At 41.5% G+C, this 20,204-nt stretch overlaps 1 protein-coding gene across 1 annotated transcript in view; it reads left to right on the forward strand.

Annotated features, from left to right (window-relative positions):
- Window positions 1-20,204, forward strand: part of RGS20 (regulator of G protein signaling 20) — a gene marked incomplete at both ends in the record, with an annotated part of 85,992 nt that continues 65,788 nt past the window's right edge. Inside the window, one exon of the mRNA XM_080938588.1 lies at window positions 1-168. Coding sequence (XP_080794714.1) covers window positions 1-168 — 168 coding nt within the window. The remainder of the gene's footprint in view (window positions 169-20,204) is intronic.

The raw sequence follows: 20,204 nt of genomic DNA on the forward strand, positions 1-20,204 counted from the left end.
ATGCCCAGCCTTTCCCAAGAAAACCAAGGATACCTGGAGGAGCATCTTTCCAGGCAGGCTGCACAGGCACAATTGCTGCCCCTGTTCAGAGCAGAGAAAGATTATAACCCCAGTATTCATCAAGACCCAGAAAGTAAAGAGGACTTTCAGGCTGTGACTGGTGTCCAGGTAAGATGACCTTCACGATACCCACTGTCCTTGGCAGGGTAAGGGTTAATCCATGAAGACTATAAAGCCAGTAGCCGGTTTTATCACAGTGGACTATTGATGATTTATCGAGAATATATTTGGAATGATTTACAGAAAACCTTAAAATTTGAAAACTACCTGGTTTTCTCCATCCTAAACAGCTCTCTTTCATCGTTGTTTTTTGTTTGTTTGTTTGTTTGTGTTTTTGTTTTTAGTGATTTGTGGGTGTTTGTTTATTTGTTATGCTTTTGTGCTGAGACTGGGTCTTGGCCTTAGGCATGCTAAACAGTCACTCAATCACTGATAGAGCTCAATTCCCATAGTTTTGGCTGATTGTTTTTAGGTAATACTTCTTTAAAAAAAAAAAAAAAAAAAAAAGCAGAAGACCTACATACTTAGTTTCTTTAGCTGTTGCTACTGGTTCTTGAATGTTTTTCTTGAATATAAATATTATATGCTAGATAGTTGTGAAAGAAAAAATACAGGCTTCTTTCTAAAAATATTGCTACGAAATAATTATAAACTTCTCTAGACCTAAGAGGTGCTGTTTTGAAATGTGTGGCTTCCTAAAGTGAGTTCCTGTCATTAGTCATTTCTCCTGTTCTGTGTTGTATGTTGACAGAATGTACGGTGTGAGACAGCAAATCCTCTTAACTATTAATAGAAGCATCTCTTAAAAGGTTACCGGTATTCAGAGGAATGGGCTTGTGTCCGTGTTAAAGAAATAATTGGCTCAGAAATAAATGATGCAAAGCCAGACCACAGAAAACCTGTCCAAGAAAGCTAGTTGCACTGGAAACTACAGTTGGTCCTCTGCCATGGCTTATATCCTGATAATGATCATCACATGGTAGACTCTGCATTTAATTCTCTATACCTGTCCTTCCATGTTATTTCAACTAATTGGTACAAGCAGAAGACAGGTGAGAAGAAATGAAAATAAATGTATTGTGAGTCTTCTATAGAAGTCATTTTAGTTTTCTGATGGATGTGAGTAGATCATGGACTTCTGCCTCTCCATCTTAGTTGGTGATCACTGTCATCAACTGAGTACAGGGCTTTATCTGACTAGATGCTCATTCTTGAACTCCTCAGAGAGCTTCACTGTGTAGCTAAAACTGGCCTCAAAATCAAAAATCCTCCTGCCTTAGTCTCTTGAGTACTGTAGTTGAAAATGTATACCACACAACCAGCTAAGCATTAAGCCACTGAATTAAAACTGAAATGAAAGATATCATGGCTAGGAGAACCTTGTTTATTTTTAATATTTAAATTATCAACTCCTTCCCTTAACTCCTCCCAGATCCGCACCCAGCTCCAGTTGGGTGTCTTCCTTTTCCTGTATTTATTTAATAACCCACTAACTAGGAAATCTTTATTAGCAAGTATCTAAAAGTAAATAATATTCAAAAGAGATTTCTACATGCTAAAAATTGGGCAATATTCTTTTAAAATAGACAACAACAAAAGTGTGTGTGTGTGTGTGTGTGTGTGTTTCCTTGTGTATTCAAGGAGCTTAGTTATAGAACTCACCTGAAATGAAAACCATCAGGTGCTCAAAGTTCATTATATAAATGCTGTAGTAGTAGCACAATGTATGCACATCCTCTGAACATCTAAAATCCTATCAGATTATTTATGATAAAATAATTTAATATACTTATTAAAGCATTCTAATATATTAAATTTATATAATTTATAGTTAAAATAATAAAATATTACTCAAATAGTTATCATTCTTAATTATTTAGACAACAAAAAATATGTACATGTCCAGTATAGATGTGATTTAATATATATTATTTATAGAATACATACGTATATAATTCTCAGTGTATGCTTGCTTGGATCCAAGTATGCAGGTCCAGAGGACATGGAACCCTTAGATAAAGAAAACCAACTGTGTGTGCAGCTGGATATGTGTAAAACTTTTTACAACCATATAATACAGATATAGGTAGTTGGATATATGTATGACTTCATATAACTGTATAATACAGATATATATTTTTTACATGTGTGTGTGCTATTAAAGGTGAGCCATACTGGGTATAACTTGAGTATATATGAGACCTTAAAGCCCACCCCCACAGTGACTTGCTTTCTCCAACAAGGCCACACCCACTCCAACAAGGCCACATCTCCTAATAGTGTCACTCCCTATGGACCTTTAGGGCTATTTTATTTTAATCCACTGCACTATCAATCAGGGTAAAATGACTGTAAAAGTTTTAAGAAAGAAAACAAAAAGAAAAGGGGGGAGGAGAAACGGAGGGAGGAAAGGAAGAAAGGAAAGAAAGAAAAGAAAGGAGAAAGAAGTATTCAAATGTAATCTAAAAATTGGTAGAAAGGCAAGAAGAACTTGTACAAATAGAAAAAGAGAACATAGGCTAAAATGTGGCTCGGTGCCAAGGGATCAGCAACAAAACCCTTCAAAATTCTTCAAGCTCAGCCCCACACCTCAGAAAAACTGATCAAAATGGACCACAAGCAACTATATAGAAAAATATAATACACATAGAAGAAAAATATGAGAAAATACAGCATTTAGCAGAGAATGCACAGGCCTCAAAAACAGTTTATAAAAAGAAAGTCAGTAAGCTGTACCTTATCGGAACTTTTAAAGCTTGCTCCACAAAATCCCCTGCAAAAGAGTGTGAAAGATGAACTTTAAAATGGCATGAAGAATCTGCAAACCTCCTGAATTAGTAATTTTCATTATTGTGATGATAAGATGACAAAAGCAATTAATACAGATTTTTTTTGTCTCTTAGCTTGAGGGGATACAGTCTACCTTGGAGGGGATACAGTCTACCTTGGAGGGGATAGTCTACCTTGAAGGGAATACAGTCTACCTTGGAGGGGATACAGTCTACCTTGGAGGGGATACAGTCTACCTTGGAGGGGATACAGTCTACCTTGGAGGGGATACAGTCTACCTTGGAGGGGATAGTCTACTTTGGAGGGGATACAGTCTACCTTGGAGGGGATACAGTCTACCTTGGAGGGGATACAGTCTACCTTGGAGGGGATACAGTCTACCTTGGAGGGGAAGGCAAACATTGTGGCAGGCAACTCCAAAGTGGCAGGTCTGTGCAGCCTGTACTTTTGACATCCTCACATCTTGGCAGAACAGAAACGAGATATGATGACAAGCTACAGACCTTCAAGGCCCACCCATAATTACCACACTGCTTCTAGTAAGCCTTCATCTCTTAAATGTTCAGCAACCTTCCAAAGCAAGTTTATCATGTGGGGACCAAGTGTTCAAACACATGAGCCCTTGGGGGAACATTTCACAAACCACTACCTTGAATCTATTAAAACTTGCATGCCTTGGTTAGGGTTTTACTGCTGTGAACAGACACCATGACCAAGTCAACTCTTATAAGGACAACATTTAATTGGGGCTGGCTTCCAGGTTCAGAGGTTCAGTCCATTATCATCACGGTGGAGGCATGTCAGTATCCAGTTGGCAGCATCCAGGCAGGCATGGTGCAGGAGGAGCCAAGAGTTCTGCCTCTTCATCTGAAGGCTGCTAGGAGAAGACTGACTTCCAGGGTCATAAAGGCCATGCCCACAATGACATACTTGCTCCAGCAAGGCCACACCTACTTCAACAAGGACACCCCTCTAAAGAGTGCCACTCCCTGGGCCAACATTTTCAACTACCACACCTTGAATCAAGTAGACTTCTGCATAGACTGGACTCTAGAGGTTTTCTTTTCTTTGAACAGACCACAGGCATGTTGGAATTCACATCTTTACCTTTTCATGTATTAATGAAATATCAGGAAATACACCCTCCATCACATTCCATTCCTTCAATAATCTCTAATTCATCATCCAGGAATTTTTCCATCCTTCGTGCTTGTTCTTCCAACCGTTCCCTTTGCAACACAAATGATGTTTGCAATGTCTTCGTCTCCATTTGCCGAAATCATAGCAACCTGAATGATTTCTTCAGGAATTGTCACAGGTTTAGAACTTTTTTTTTAAAAGTTTCACATTTGCAGCATCAAGAGTCAATATCACATCTCTCCAGATTTCCATTGGCTTAGAACACTTGCTGGTCCTCTCAAAGTCTTCCTTGGCAATAGACCATAACAGAACAGTAGCAATGGTACCACCATCCCCAATTCAGTTGTGTTCTTGGCAACATCTTGAACAAGTTTAGCTTCTACATTTGTATGTTTGTTCTTAAATTCTTTAACTTGAAACAGTGACCCCGTCTTTTGTTACTGTGGGGCTTCCCCAACTCTACTCAATAATCATTATCCTTTTCTTTGAATGATAGCTACAACATAGGCTGAAAGGTCTACTCCTTGAAGAATTAAGGCTCAAGCGTCTGAAGCAAACTTTATGTTTTTGGCATAGGACTGCATGAGATGAGAAGCCAGTACCCAGGACAGTAGATCAAAGGATGGTTGGTAGCAGAAGTGTTTCTGTGGGGCTGCAGTGGGAGTGAGCACATGAGGCCATCAGTGGCAAGTAATGGCAGGAAGCAAGTGTTGATGTGCAACTCTTATAGACCTCAAGGCAATGAATGGTGACAAAAAAAACTAATCCCCAAAGATTATACTGTATGATTCTACTTACATGCCATTCTTGAAATAAAATCATGGGGATGGAGAATGGATTAGTGGTTGCCCACCATTAGAAATGGAGAAAGTTGTAGGTATAGCTAGAAAGAGGAGTGTCACATCTCAACTGTAGTGGCTGGCCCACAAATCTAGGCATGTGATGAAAATCTCAAGTAGCTACATGCAAACATTCACAAACACACAAGTTCGTGTAATACATGAGAAATCGAAGTAACCCATATGAATTGTACCAGTGATGATCTCCTGGTTTTGATACTGAGCTAATGGTTATGCAGTCTTCACAAGGCTAAACTCAATGTCCACAATGCACTATTTTTTCCTCTTAGCAATTTCCTGTGGATTTATACTGGTTGCAGAATAAATGTGAAAATATTGCACAGGCAGGTTAGATTGGTGTTACTGACATGCTAATTGCTCGCATTTATTATCACGGCACTTCCCGTTCCTTTCATTTGGATCCTTGCCCAAGTGATCCTTCATTAAGTCAGTAGAATGAAGCTGTCAGACCAGGTTTAGATGTCAAAAAAACAAGTTTGGAAATACTGCTGGGTACATGTGGGATGTTGGAAATCACCTGAGTGGTGACGAGTCTGGGTTTTCTGACAACCTCTGTGCTAAACTGATAGTTGCCAAAAGCAACTTAGAAAATAGACTATGGCTGGGAAGATGGGCCAGTGAGTAAACGTGTTTGTTGTGCAAGAATGAAGGCTTGCATTTGAATACCTAGCATATACATAAAAGCAGAACATGATTCCATGTGCCGGTGAGCTCATCATTAGATGGCAGAGAAGGGTAGATTCTGAAAACTCACTGGTCAGACGGTCTAGCTGAAACAGATGAGCTTCCTGTTCATTAACAGACCCTGTCTCAAAAGAATGAAGGAGAAAGTAATTGATATCTTCCTCTGGCCTCCACATCAAAGGTACCGCCTCACTCATGGGCATTCATCACATATATCCATACACAGCACAAACACATTCAACACATACAAAAGAAAAAATGCTATATACCTCTTATGTGACACCATTCCTGGAGAAATGCAAGACCAATATCTATTTACTGCAGATAAGAAACAGAACAAAGTCATGATCTCACCAAAGTTCAGTCTGATGGGCCATTGAGTTTATTGAGGCTACTTACAGAATTATTGATAAAGGGTTGTATACAGAAGCAGGAATAACTCAACACAGCAGCTGCAGCAAAAGTCCACTCCAGCATAAATGACAGCGCATGAAACCTGAAACCCTCCAGATTACTGCAGGACTTTCAGTCAGCTGAACAGGTTGGAGGGGAAATTTCAGGTGTTTCTGACATCTGTAGGCCAGAAGAGGGCATCAGACTGTCTTACTGATGGTTGTGAGCCCTCATGTGATGGCTGGAATTGAATTTGAGACCCCGAAAGAACAGCCAGTGATCTTAGCTGCTGAGACATACCATAGGCCCTTCTTTCAGAATATTAAAGAGATTTCCTTCAGAATTTCCAGGGTCCTTCTCTTTTCTTTCTTTGTTCTTTTTTTCTTCTTCCCTTCCTCCCTCCATCCCTTCCATCCTTTCTCCCTTTCTTTCTTATTGCTTTTCTTTTTTTCTCATCCTCATCCTCATCTTCCTCCTCCTCCTCCTTTTTCTCTTTCTTTTTTTCCTTCTCTTCCTCCTCTTATTCCTCCTCCTCCTCCTCTTCCTCTTTAAAGAAGGTCTTACTGTGTGGCCAAAGCTGGCCTGAAAGTCATTGGGTAGACCAGAGTAGCTTTGAACGCCAGCACTTGGCAGAGCTGGAGGCAGGAGTTCAAGACCAGCCTTGGCTACTGTGAGAGTCAAGGTCATATTTCAAGTTTTGATTACTGTGCCTAAGAAATACATGAAGCAAAAATATCTCTAACTTGTAAACCCCTTGCTCAAAGACAGATACTTCCTGAAATGCTGAAGGCTATTGTTTTATGAAAAATAACAAGCCATGTTTTCATTCTCCTATACAAGTTTGTCATGTATGCGTGCCCTTGATTGAATGTAGGCAGGGGATATGCAGGCAGGAAGTATGTCAAGATATATGTTTGCTCTGATTGGACCTGATGTAACTGCATGGCCTTATGGGGTTTCCTTTTAAGCTTCTGCAAAATGTGACCTGTGGCCATTTTCTGGGAACCCAGAATACACCCAGCCAGAATTTATCATCCTGCCAGTATCTAATTAAAGCTTGCTTCAAATTTGGCTCAAAATTGAGCCAGTAGTCTTATTCTTACCTGAGGGGATTAACACTACACAGCAAATTCAAAACCCTGTCTCAACAGAAGAAAAGTGTGATCTTATATTTTTAAACACAACATTCTTTGTTTCTTGCGTATTTTTAATTATCATTAAATTTATTTGTTTGTTTGTTGATTCATTTTACATACCAATATCAGACCCCTGCCTCCCAATACCCCTTCAGGCAGATACGCCCCCCATTCTTCCCTCCCCTTCTTTTTTGAGAAGAGAGATCCCCCTCTAGGTATCACTAACTCCCTCCCCTCCTCCCATCACTCCCCACCCCACTCTCCTCACTTCAGGAGGGGGCAAATCCTCTTCTAGTGAGCCCAGAGAACTCAGTTAGGGGAATGGGATCCAAAGGCAGGCAGGCAGGCAACAGATTTGGGGACAGTCCCATGCTCCTGTTCTTGGAGGACCTGCATGAATACCAAGCTACATATTGGACACAGCACTCGTAATGAGCCTTTCTCCACAAATTCATCACAAATATTCTAACATGGCACTACCTTACTACTAAATGAACACCCCTCCAGTGTACAGACACACTTCTTTATAGTTCCCCCCCTCATATTGTTTTCTTCATTAGTGTCTTTGTTTCCCTTCATAACAAAGTATATAAATGGGGTGGGGGTGGGGCAGACACCCCCTAGGTCAGTAGTCTTCCAAGGTAGGAGTCTAGTGAGACTTCAGAATCTGAATATAGATGTCCATTGTGGATGCATTCCTTCCCAGTAATGTCAGAGGTGAGACAGAAGAGCTGTTTCATTAACATAAATTTTCACCTCATTCTAGTGCTGAAGCCTTTCCAGGACTGCGCTTCCCACTCAGAGCAATGTGTGAGTTTTCTCAGAGCTGGTTGAGAAAACACTTATTTTGAGATGTTTAAGCAGTAAGTGGAAAAAAATAAATTTCAAACACTTTAAAGGCAACTACTAAAAGCATAGTGCTTTCTGTAAGGAAAAAAAAATGAAGAAAGAAGACAGGAAAAATATCTTAGCAAAAAAGCAAGTGTCCCTGTGGTACTGAGGAACTCACCGGTAGTTAACGTGTTCTTAGTGGATTAATACTACATTCTACTACTCCTTGAGAAAGGGTGAGTAAACTAAGCACAAAGTTCTGCTTTTTCTTTCTAAAAGTCTTCTGAAAATAACTTCAGAGGAATTAATTTAACTCTTCTGACATTCTTGAACCCATTTGCAAAGGACTCGTTTTGAGTTTTGTCAGATTCTGTCTGCCAGATGTGGCCTCTTCAAGTAGTCCAGAACTTTCCAGCTGAAGCAAAGAATGTGTTCAGCGGGCCGCAGACTCAGGGCCTTGAGCAGTCTGAAACTGTGTTCACCTGGTTTTCCTCGCATAAGAAGCAAAAACAAAAGCTTGAGGAAAAAAAGAATGGCGTTAAGTTATTCAGCTTCTAGCTCGAAGAGCCCAAGACAAACCAAGAAGAACAAATAACTCTGGGGAGAGAAAAAGTGCTGACCCAAGGCTCTGTGCTTTAGTTAGACAAGGGGAGCGGGTTTTGTCTTGTTGCATAATCGGTGACTACAGTTAATAATCATAAATTGTTTGTTTCAAAGATACTGAAGAGTTTTAAAGGTTCAAAGACCGTGAGTAGGTAAGATGAAGCATGGTAGTAAGCTTGGTGATTTAATTATTTAGCACGCATTTATGTATCAAAGCATCATACCATATCACCTCATAATTACGCAAAATTGCTACATTTCAATTTTAAATAAAAATAGAAAACAGAGTTCTAAGGATGAGACAAAATTTTTTGAAAAGTCAAATAATACTTCAGTTTGTCATAAAAAAAAAATTCCTCATATATCTTACTCTATCTGCACAACCATGTAAACAAGTCTTTACATTGCTGAGGTATGTAATATACCACCGGCCAATGCCTTTGCAGCAGTAAACGAAACGGTGAGAAAACGACAACCCCACAATGCCTCCTAACATTTACCAAGGGGTTTTGTCATGAATCAAATAGAGATTTCACCGTTACTGACAAACAACCCAGATGTTAAATCTTTAAGTTAGCTAGCTGCTATGGTTTGGGTGTGTTCCCCAAACTCCATGTTTGATCCCCAGGGTGACAGTGTTAGGACAAGGACCTTAACAAGAAATGGTTGGTCGTGAGGATATAGCCATCATGAAGTAACTGTAACAGGAGTGAGTTGATAATTATCACAACAGAAGTTTGACACAATAGTGCCTTTGGCTCCCCTCGGTCCTGTCAGTGTGCCCTGCTCTCATCTCTCCACCTTTTGCAGCATATAATACAGCTCACACAGCACACACAGCACACACAGCACAGCACATACAGCACAGCACACACAGCACACACAGCACACACAGCTCACACAGCACACACAGCACACACAGCTCACACAGCACACACAGCACACACAGCACACACAGCTCACACAGCACACACAGCACACACAGCACACACAGCACACACAGCACACACAGCACACACAGCACACACAGCTCACACAGCACACACAGCACACACAGCACACACAGCACACACAGCACACACAGCTCACACAGCACACACAGCACACACAGCACACACAGCACACACAGCTCACACAGCACACACAGCACACACAGCACACACAGCACAGCACAGCACACACAGCACAGCACATACAGCAGAGCACACACAGCACACACAGCACAGCACATACAGCAGAGCACACACAGCACACACAGCACAGCACACACAGCACAGCACACACAGCACAGCACAGCACACACAGCACAGCACAGCACACACAGCACACACAGCACAGGAGGTGCCAGAGCCATGTCCTTGAACTTGCTAGCCCCTGATATCATGAGCCAAATAAATGTCTTTTCTTTTTAAATTATCTAGTCTAGAGTACTCTGTGGTGGCTGCTTCTATATCTGAGTAGGTCAGGAAATGCAGTGTAGGAAGGGTGTAGCCACACACAGACAGCCTGGGAGGCTGTATTGTGCTACTATGACAACCAAGGCCTAAGTTATCAGATGGAGGCGAATAATCTCATGGCTTTACTAACATGTACTCCAAGGTCAGAACTAGGCCAGTAGCCAGTCTAATGGGAGAAGGGCCTGGAAATGCAGAGAAGCCCAAGCGACTGGTAAAATACACATAAACATGCACCACAGCCTCCAAGGAAACCACAATCAGAATATCTGTAATTCCCATTTGAGATTCTAATTGGGTCACTGTGATGGTTAATCTCCACTATCAGTTTGACTAGACTTGTGTATGATAATATCCTGTGGGCTGAGTTGCCAAGCACACACACACACACACACACACACACACACATACACACACACACACACACTCACACACACACACACACACATACACTAGAAAGAGAAAGAAAAGAAAAGGCCAGCTGAGTGCCAGCACCCTCTCTTTTCTGCATCCTGACCCACTCAGATATAAAATCAAGCAGCTTCATGCCCTGGTAGGGGCAACTTCCTCATGCCTTCCCCACTGTACCAGACAGCACTGGATAACTATGAACGCAAACGAAGAAGCCTGAAAACATAATTCAGTGGTAGAACGCTTGTCTAGAAGCCTTTAGACTCGATTTTACAACAAAATCATTATAAAAACCTTAGAAAACTGCACTGTGTGATACAGATAAATTTTTACTGGGAACTTAATGAGCAAATTTGACACGGGCCACAGAGAAACCCCCTTTCTTTCAGTCTGTGAATAAGCATAATCCAGATCAAACTTAATTCACTCTGGAGTTTATTTTTAAAATTTTCACAGTATAGTTTACTTCGGGGGAGTAATGAGTCAGGGTCTTGTAGCCCAGGTTGGCCTTGAATTCTCCATGTCACTAATAATAGCCTTGAACTTCTGATCTTCCTCCCTCGGTCTCCCAAGTTCTGAGATGCCAGGTATATGAGGTGATGTATAGCAGCCTTGTTGAAACAACTAGAAGAGCAATTTTAAATGTGAAGCAAATATGCTGTCAAATTATATACATAATGGAACTCAAATCATAGGCAGTATCATTGTTTTAGTTCGGCATTGCTTACATAGCAAACCACGTTTTTCCATAAAAGTATATTTTGCTTATATGATTTTTGAATTTACAACAATAAAGATTTTTAGGATTCATTTTCAAGTGACAGATCTGGCTAAGGATACTTATTCAAAATAAAACTGCAAATACACTTAAATCATACATGTACAATATGGATATATTTTAGTTACCTATTTTAAATGCATATGAACGGCACGGCAAGGTGGGGCACACCTTCAATCCTGCCTCCTGGGAGGCTTAGGCAAGTTGATTGCTAGGCTTTTATGGCAACTTTGGTCTATATAACAAGTTTTAGGCCAGTGAGGACTACAGAATGAGACCTTATATCGAAAAGCAATGTTCATATGACTAAGAGATAAAAATTATGAACAAGGCCACGAAAAAGCTGATGGCTCCAGTCCCGAATTCATGAGTATGTGGACGGTGCTCAAAAGGTACCAAAAAAGCTCCAACTTCTTTATCTCCATATTCTCAGCTCAGATTCCCAGGAGAGAAAAGCTGGTCAGGAGGGTATTCCTTACCTTATAAGATGGGTGATGGGGCTTTTGTGTACGCTGTGTTGTTCTCTTATGACAGGTAGATCCAGCAGGGTATACAAGCACTCAGGTACATAGATACATGGAGAACAACCTGGAGCTATTTGCCACCCTTCCTCAGAACCCTACTCCATTGTCCTCAAATCTCAGCTGCACCTTTCAGAAAAACTATGAGGTTGGTGTCAAATACTTGATCCTTTCTTTCAACCAATGTCTTATTTCGCTGGTCATATTTTACGTAACTATTTCTATAGAACGCCATAGCCTTCGCACGTTATTGATAATATCTGCCACCTTTTCTTTCCAAAGGCAAAGCTTGGTGATCCTGTGGCCCCTCCCTATTTTGCAAGGTCCTCATTTTCAAAGCCGTCTCCGCCAGAAGCCAAGTTACAACTCTGCCTGGCTCATCTGTCAGAAACTAGCTGTCGCATATTTGCACATAAGGGAATTTTAAAAGTGGATGCTTTGGGGTGTTAGGAAATTGGGAGTGGGGCAGAGACCACGCCTCATTTTCAAATTCCTTCTCCCCGAACCCAGATCCAACCTCAGTTGCTGCGTTTTGGAACACAGCTCTGAGCTGTGAGCTCTGAGCGTCACGCCAGCCCTTTACAAAAGTCAGAGGCGGGGCGTAGCAAATGGCGACACCTGGTGGAAGTTCAGGTATTGTGTGATTCCCAGCTACTAAAACCCCAAACTCCAAAGTCAGTAAAGCTTGATTACTTGAGGACACCTTTTTATTAAGCACCTAAAAAGTTGTATCATAAGCATCCTCTTGATGCAAACTGTAGCAAAGAAAGAAGTAGGGCTAGCTACATGGGGAATAATGTGTTTGAAAGTGCAAACTGGATTTTTTTTTCATTCAGGTCTAGCTTGGGTTCAATTCCCTGACTCTTGGTTTTGTCACCTATAATGTTAAGGCAACAAGAGCTCCCACATGTAGATTTTAAGATGTTGTTTTGAAAAAGAATCAAATGTAAGTATGTCAAAATGTTGGAGTAGGGGTGTGGCTCGGTTGCTTGTTTGTTTATTGTGCCATGGCCCTGGATTAAATCGCCAGCATTGGAGAGAAAATAACGTAGTATACTTTAAAGACAGAGACTCTTCAAATGGGATATTTTAATGTTTGTAAAGAATCTACATCTATGTGTCCAGGTTCCCGTGAATTCCTAGGACCCCCTGGAAGCCGATGTGTGTGGTTTATAGGCAGTTTCTATCCAGAGGCTGCTGACATTGCTACCGTGGCTCTAGACACATAGTAGGAACCCAAATCAATATTTATTGATCAATATGTTAGTAAGTTTAAAAAAAAATCCTTTCCCGGGTTAATCACTATCACAAGACACTGTTGTGTTGTTTTTTCACTTCTTCAAATAAAAATTGTTGAAAATCTTTTTTTTCCAGACACTCATGTGCCCCAGAAGAAATTAATGTAAGTTATGAATCCTGAGTGGCTTGTAAGATGTGTCACTTCGAAACAGTGTAGTCTCCAACTTCACCAGGAAAAACAACCCTTTCAAAACGCTAAGCAAAGCGGTCTAATTCAGTCACATCCAACTCAAAGAAATCAAGGACGGCTTACACATTTTTCTAGCAGGCAGGAGAATGGCGAGCCTCTGCATGGCCAAGTAAGGCTTCATTCACAAAGCTCGCTTCATTAGAAACTGCTGGAAAAGCTACAAAGCCCAGACAACCTTTCTGAGCCCTTGCTGCAAATTGCCCACTTCGCACACAGTGTCTTCCCTTGTCCTTGCCATCTTGTTTGTTGGTTTTCTGGATCCACAGAACTTAGCGGGGAGATCCAGCCTAGGATCATGGGAACACAGAGGAGCTACCTTTGGCATCAGGACTTGTCTGAATAATGTGGTGATTACTCAGTTCATCTACACAAACACTGGAAGCGTCAAACATTTTTTTAGCAAAATGTAAACATATCAGCTCATTGTTCTGACCAGCAGTCAATGCCATTTCATATTTCTAAGTTCAATCAGTTCATGAACATTCTATGCATACATAGTTCATGCTGCTGTTACCTATGTCTTTAGGACAAGAGATTTAATAAGTCAAAAACCCTGGCACCGTCAGAGCTTACAGAGATTAGACACAGTAAATGCTGTGATACGAGAAAGCCCAGCAGACAGCTAACCAGCTGAGGAGCACTGGCCTCAAGGAAATAACCTAAGCTGTGCCTTGAAGAACAAAGAAGCTAGCCCAGAAAAAGAGGAAGAGGGGCAGATTGAGAAAGGTCCAGGAGAGGGAACAGATGATCATTTCCCAGAAGTGACAACAAATGAAACTTAGAAACTGAAAAGGGAGTTCTGGAGCTTTTTTTAAATTTTTTTTTTATTAGATACTTTGTATTTACATTTGAGATGTTATCCCTTTACCCCGCCCTGCTCCCATCCCCCCTCCCCCTCCATTTGCCTTCACAAAGGTGCACTCCCTTCTGATGCCCCTCTCCACCCCATTGCCTTGTCATTCCCCTACATTGGGAAAACATGCCCTCCCTGGAACAAAAGCCTCTTCTCACATTGATGCCAGGAGCAGTAAAAGAAAAATGGGTCCATCTCCAAGTCACCACAGCTCTCTGGTGCCATATGAACTTATGTCACTCCATCCTAGAAAGAAAGAAGAGTCAAGGAATGGAAAGGATGAGAGTGGATGGGCAATGCTGTTTGGCCAGAAGCAGGAACAAGAAGAGAGGCCTAGGCCGGCAGAGGTGCCAGCAGAGATGCTCTGAAGCACATGCCTGAAGAGGCAGGTTGGCTCTGGGAATTCTGTTTCTACTTCTCTAAAGCGAGGATAATGAGTGCATATTCAAAGAGAGAGCTCTGGACAGAAAATGAGTGTTATGTTAAACCTCAAAGTGAGCTGGTTGGAAGTCCCAGAAGTCATGCTCATTAAGTGCCTTGTAGTGCAGAAGAAGAAGCCAAGGTCTCTCCCTCTCTCTCTCTCTCTCTCTCTCTCTCTCTCTCTCTCTCTCTCTCTCTCTCTCTCTCTCTCTCTCTCTCTGTCTTAGAGAGGCTTTCAGTTGCTGTGTGGAGAGGAAAGGGTTCATGTCAGTTTAAAAATCTCAGATCACATTCAACCAATGAGGAAAATAATCAGAGCACAAACCTAGAATGTGATAGTCTAGGTGAGAAAGTTACAGGTTACTGTGCATATAAAACCAAATAGGAATCTTATTTAATCAGACACTGAGAGCAGGCTCTTGTCCCAAAAAAATTCTCAGCTGCAAAGCTCATGGGTAAAGTGTTTATAAAGGAACCGCCAAAAAGTAACTGTTTTGTTTTTTAATTCAATGTTTTTGTGGTGGGACTATATATTCAGATATCTTTTTGTTATATATCTGAACCATGGAAATTCTCAAATATATTGCCAAGATGAATATAACTGATCATGGGGTTAGGGCCTAAAAAGTACCTGAGCAAACACAAGATGGACTAAGATATGGGACAATAAAGCATTACCTCAGGCAGTCCAGAGACAGGAACTGAAGCAGAGGCCATGGAGTTCTGCTTACTGCCTAGCTCTTCAGGACTGGAGCCTCTTTCTAATGCATACCAAGGTGTATGGCTTTCAATAATATTTTGTGCTGATGACACATTTATACCTCCTTCCTTACTCCCAGAGTTCTACTCTGAGCTCAAATCTCTCCTGGGGAAAACCTCTTGACATTTCCTTTTGAGTGACTCATAGGCATCTTTAAAACCTGTCATTCTCAATTTCTTGATTTCAGGGCGGAAACTCTAGAAATCAGCTTCAATTCCCACTGAGCAAACTGCTCATTTCATTTGCCCCAAGTTATACTAAGTCCACCTTGAAAAGTTGTAGCAAATTTCCTTTTTGCACATTTTTACTGCCCTTGCCTGCCTAGGTCACCATCTCTCACGTAGGCCAGCGTTAAGCCTCCCTCACTCAGTTACATCTGTACTGGCTCTCGGTTTTCAAAGGTGTCCTAGACTGCTCAAGCTTTGCTTTAGTCCCTTTTCTTTATTTGAGTGAAGCTTGGCTGGGTGGGCTCCTGCCCTGAGTCCCTTTATCCCACTTAGCATCAGGACCCTCTTTAAGCTTTTTATCTCCTTGAGCTCTGGGCTTAGCCCCTTTATACTTTCTGCTGTCCCACTTTATCTTCAGACTGTACATTTTTGTATTTTTCCTTACTCCGACTGTTCCTTTTCATTATAGATCTGTATAAGAGTGATTACTAATAACCACGTAACAGAGTTGATGCTAAGGCAGTCTGGGCATCTCTTCTCCTTAGTGCCAATTATCCACAACTCCTTAATTTAGCCTCAGTCAGAATTCTTAGACCAAGGCAGAAAGTAGCGACATTCTTCAACAAAATATCAAATAAACAGTCTCTAGGCCACTTACAAATATTCTCCTCTAAAACCTCTTGGACTGTACTGTCATATTTTACATTGCTTTCAACACCACTGTGTTCCATGCTCCTACTGTATACCCCCATTAAGTAAGCCCTTCTTAATTCATTCAACTGCTTTTCCAATCAGAGTCCTAAAGTCCACATCCTGTCAACACACAGTATGGTCAAGCCTGTCACAGCCATATCCCCACTCCTGTCTTAGTGTTCTATTGCTGTGAAGAGACGCTATGACAGTGGCAACTATTATAAAGAAAGGCATTTACACTTCCGAGGTTTAGCTCGCTCTCAGGATGGTGGGATGCACAGGCAGAGACACGTGGAGAAGGAGATGAGGGCTCTACATTTGGATCACAGGCCTAAGAGTGGGCACACTTGGCTTAAGCTTTTGAAACCTCAAATCCCACCCCAACACACTTCCTCCAACAAGGCCACATCTCCTAATCCTTTCAAATAGTGCCACTCCCTAAGCACTCAAACATATGAACCTATGGGGGCCACTCTTCTTCAAACCATCCCACCTTGACACTTCAAAAGTAAATGTAGTTGCATGAAACACCCTCCGCCCTTCTCACCCCGTCCCTGCTTCTTCTGCTTCTTTGCGACATAATTTACCTTTCAGTAAATACTAGGAGGGAGCATATGATAGGCAGTGTGTATCTTACAAACACTCTAAACGGCGACAACATACACAAAGCTGAGAGAATCCCAGTGAAAACTCGGTGAGAGAAGGAGCCGCCATCTTGCTGTGCCCTCTCTTTGTCCCCAGTGGACAGGAAGCTGATACCTGCAGGAGTGTGTTTGTTCCCTTGCTTCTTTGAATTTTCTTTTTTTTTTTTTCCCTGATTTTATTGGATATATTTTATTTACCCTTCAAATGTTATTCCCTTTCCCAGATTCCGCTCCATATCCCCTATCCCATCACCCCTCCTGCTGCTTCTATGTGGGTGTTCACCACCCACCCCCTTCCACCTCCCCACCCTGACATTCCCCTACACTGCAGCATCAAGCCTTGGCCAGACCAAGACTTCTCCTGCCATGCTTCTTTGTATTTTCAAGTCTAGGAATGTACCAGGGCTTTGCACATCCTAGCAAGTCCTCTGCCATTGAGTTTTATCTCCAGCCCCTTCTAGTTTAGGGGTGATTTTGTTCGTTGCAATGAAATAGAAACAACACACAATTCACCATGTTAACCATTTAGCTGTGTGATTCAGCAGCATTGGGTTCATTTATCATGTTTTGCACATATTACCATTATCTACTTCTAGATCTTTTTTTCTTTCCAAACAGAAACTAATTTCATGACCATCCAGCACTAGCTTCATTCTCCCTTCTCTCCAGCCCCTGGGAACTTCTGTTGTACTTTCTGTCCCTCTCTGTTCTCGGTACCTCATTCAAATGGATGCTTACAATATTTGTTTGTCTTTCTGTATCTGGCTTCTGTCACTTAGCACAAAATGTTCAAGACTTGTCTATATGGTAGTGTATGTAACAATCTGGTGTCCTCTCTGTGAATAACTTTTCTTCATTTGTAGCTAATTTGACTGCTATTTATTGGTCCCCTTTTCAAGGGTCAAGCACTGCTTTCAGAATTATCAAGATTGGCAATAAACATAAGGCAAGGTTCATACTAACTTCTTTTACAAATACCTAAACATTTATGTCTGAATATATGTGAGGGTTTTGTGTGTGTGTGTGTGTGTGTGTGTGTGTGTGTGTGTGTGTGTGCTGGAAATTTTTATTTTAACTTCAGGAAGTTGAGAGTCTAAAGTTTGGGAAACAAGACAACAGCTTGCAAAATTCAAGAACTGACTCTGCTGTGCTAATTCTGAAATCTGCAGGACAGGACACGCAGGCTACAAACTCATTCAGGGTGTCTGTGTTGCAATCTGGAGGCCAAATTCCTATAGAGGGAGAACCTGTCCTAGGCCTCTTCTTCTGAGCTCTCATGCTTTGCTAAGAATCTCTGGCTTTGCTTCAGCTATAGACACAACATCCTGGTCTCTGTCTTCTTGTCTACATGACATTCTTCCCATGTGCAAAGGTAGGTTCACATTTCCCCGTAAAGAAACCACTGGGCAGAAAGGCCATCTTGCTCTGGCATGACCTCACTTTGACTAATAACATTTGCAACAAGTCTGCTTCCAAACAAGGTCATAGCCGGAGGTGCTCAGTTCAGGTTTCCAGATATAAATTGGGAAGGGTAAAATCAGCTGTTAATACAGCTGGCGATCTGTGAGTTATTAGAGTTATTAGATTATTATTATTATTAGATTATTATATTAAGGCGTTATTAGACAGTGAGTTTTAAAAGCAGCAGCCAGGGGGCAGGCAGGGGCGCAGTCTTGTGTCTTTTGCTCACTTTCCAGCATCTAGGATGCAGAGGGAGGAACTGAAAGTTGAACAAAATCATCAGGTTGTAGAGACTCTTCCTTGGGAAACGCACACCAACGCTCTCAGGGCTGCCTTACTCTTCGAGAAGTAAAATGCCTCTCGATCTCATCACAAGTGTTTTAAGTCTGTTAAAAAATGCTTCTTTAAATAAACTTCAACTCCGCTTCAAAAAAAATTAATAAGCAGCTTGACATTTACTGATCTGATAAAAACTGCAAAGGAAAATCCAGAGTTTACTTTTGGATCTTGTCTTGCTCTATTTTGATTTCCATAACAAAATAATGAATAGCCCCCCCCCCTTTTTTTTTTTTTTTTTGGCAGCTGAAAACTCCAGAAGTGAAGTTCCAACACTTGCATGGCATCTAATAAGAACCTCCCTGATGCATCCTAACTGGATGCATCACATGACAAGACAGAACAAGTAAGCTAGAGAGAACTCAGTCTTGTAACTCAGCCAATCTAAAGATAGCAGAACCTACACGATCAAATCACTTTCTAAAGATCCTGCCACAGAACACATTGAAGCCATAGCAGATATGGTGAATATTCAAGCAAAGACCCATTTTCACTCCTGAACCCTTTACTTGGTAACTCATGGCACAGATGGGTCGCCACCTCTGACAGAATGGGGAAAGAGGAGCTTTGAGTGTTGCTTCTCCCAACTTCCGTCCCTCCTCCTTCCTTGCCACCACTACTTCCATAGCACGGTGTCTCTCCAACATCTCCACACAGGTCTTAGGCATAGCACATGTTAAAGGTCATTAAACAATTAGTCAGAACTAATGATGAGCTCTAAAAATATTGCTTCAAATCATGATGCTTCCAGAATGAAAATGCTTTTAGTGAGTGAAAATAGAAGCATATTATTAATAGCTGGGTGGTACTTGAATTAATAACACTCTGTGGTTCTATTAGCCATGTTCCCCTTCAGATATCACCGCCCCATCGGCCCAGTTTATATCCCTGCAGGCAAAATCCGCTTTTCTACTTCTCAGTTGCTGTCTTCCGGATCCCTGGGTCCTAGAAAAAAAATGATGTTGATGTTTTTTTTAATAGCAAGACATTTTTAAAATGCAATATAGCTAAGCCACCACAAAATAGTATTTTTAAAACACAAGGGTTTGCAGAAAACAGATCAGTTTATAAAATTAAAATTAGTCTGTTTTAACTCTACAGGTGCTTAGCTTGTTTTGGGAAAGGGCTCATTCAATTCACTGAGGGGGGAATTAAACAGAACCACTTTGTTTAGTGCTACTGTTTAAATGCAAATGAGGGATCTCAGTTTGCCCCCAGACGCAGGGCTGTATTGTGTACATTGATTTGAGGGCGTCTTTTCTACAGTGCAGAAGGTCATTTTGATTGTCTTCAACAGACAATATGATTAATTAGGGAGGTCAGTATTCAATCAGCATAGTGCTGATCTACGTAGCTTGATTCCCAAAGACTTTCAGGAGTAGGGATTGCATGATGAGTTAGTTCACTTTGTGACTAATGCTGCCAACACCTCAGACTGACAGTATCTGTCTGAAAGGACAGGGAGGGGGAGAGATGGTGCCTCTGCAGGGCAGAGTTGGGGGCTGGGACCAGACAGCTGATGGTCTTTTCTGTTACAAGTTTTCTTAGATCGAATTTTGTGACTGCACCAATACTCTGTGGCTTTCTCTGTTCTTGCTGTTGGGGTTTATAGATCATTACTATCGGACATCGACCATACTTACGCCTGGGGTCCCACCCAGACTTCTGGGGCTAGAACCAGAACTGTCTAGGGAGCCTACAAGGTGCGTGTCTCCCCACG

Source organism: Micromys minutus, assembly GCF_963924665.1.
Source record: "Micromys minutus genome assembly, chromosome: 26".
In the NCBI taxonomy this organism is placed as follows: domain Eukaryota; kingdom Metazoa; phylum Chordata; class Mammalia; order Rodentia; family Muridae; genus Micromys; species Micromys minutus.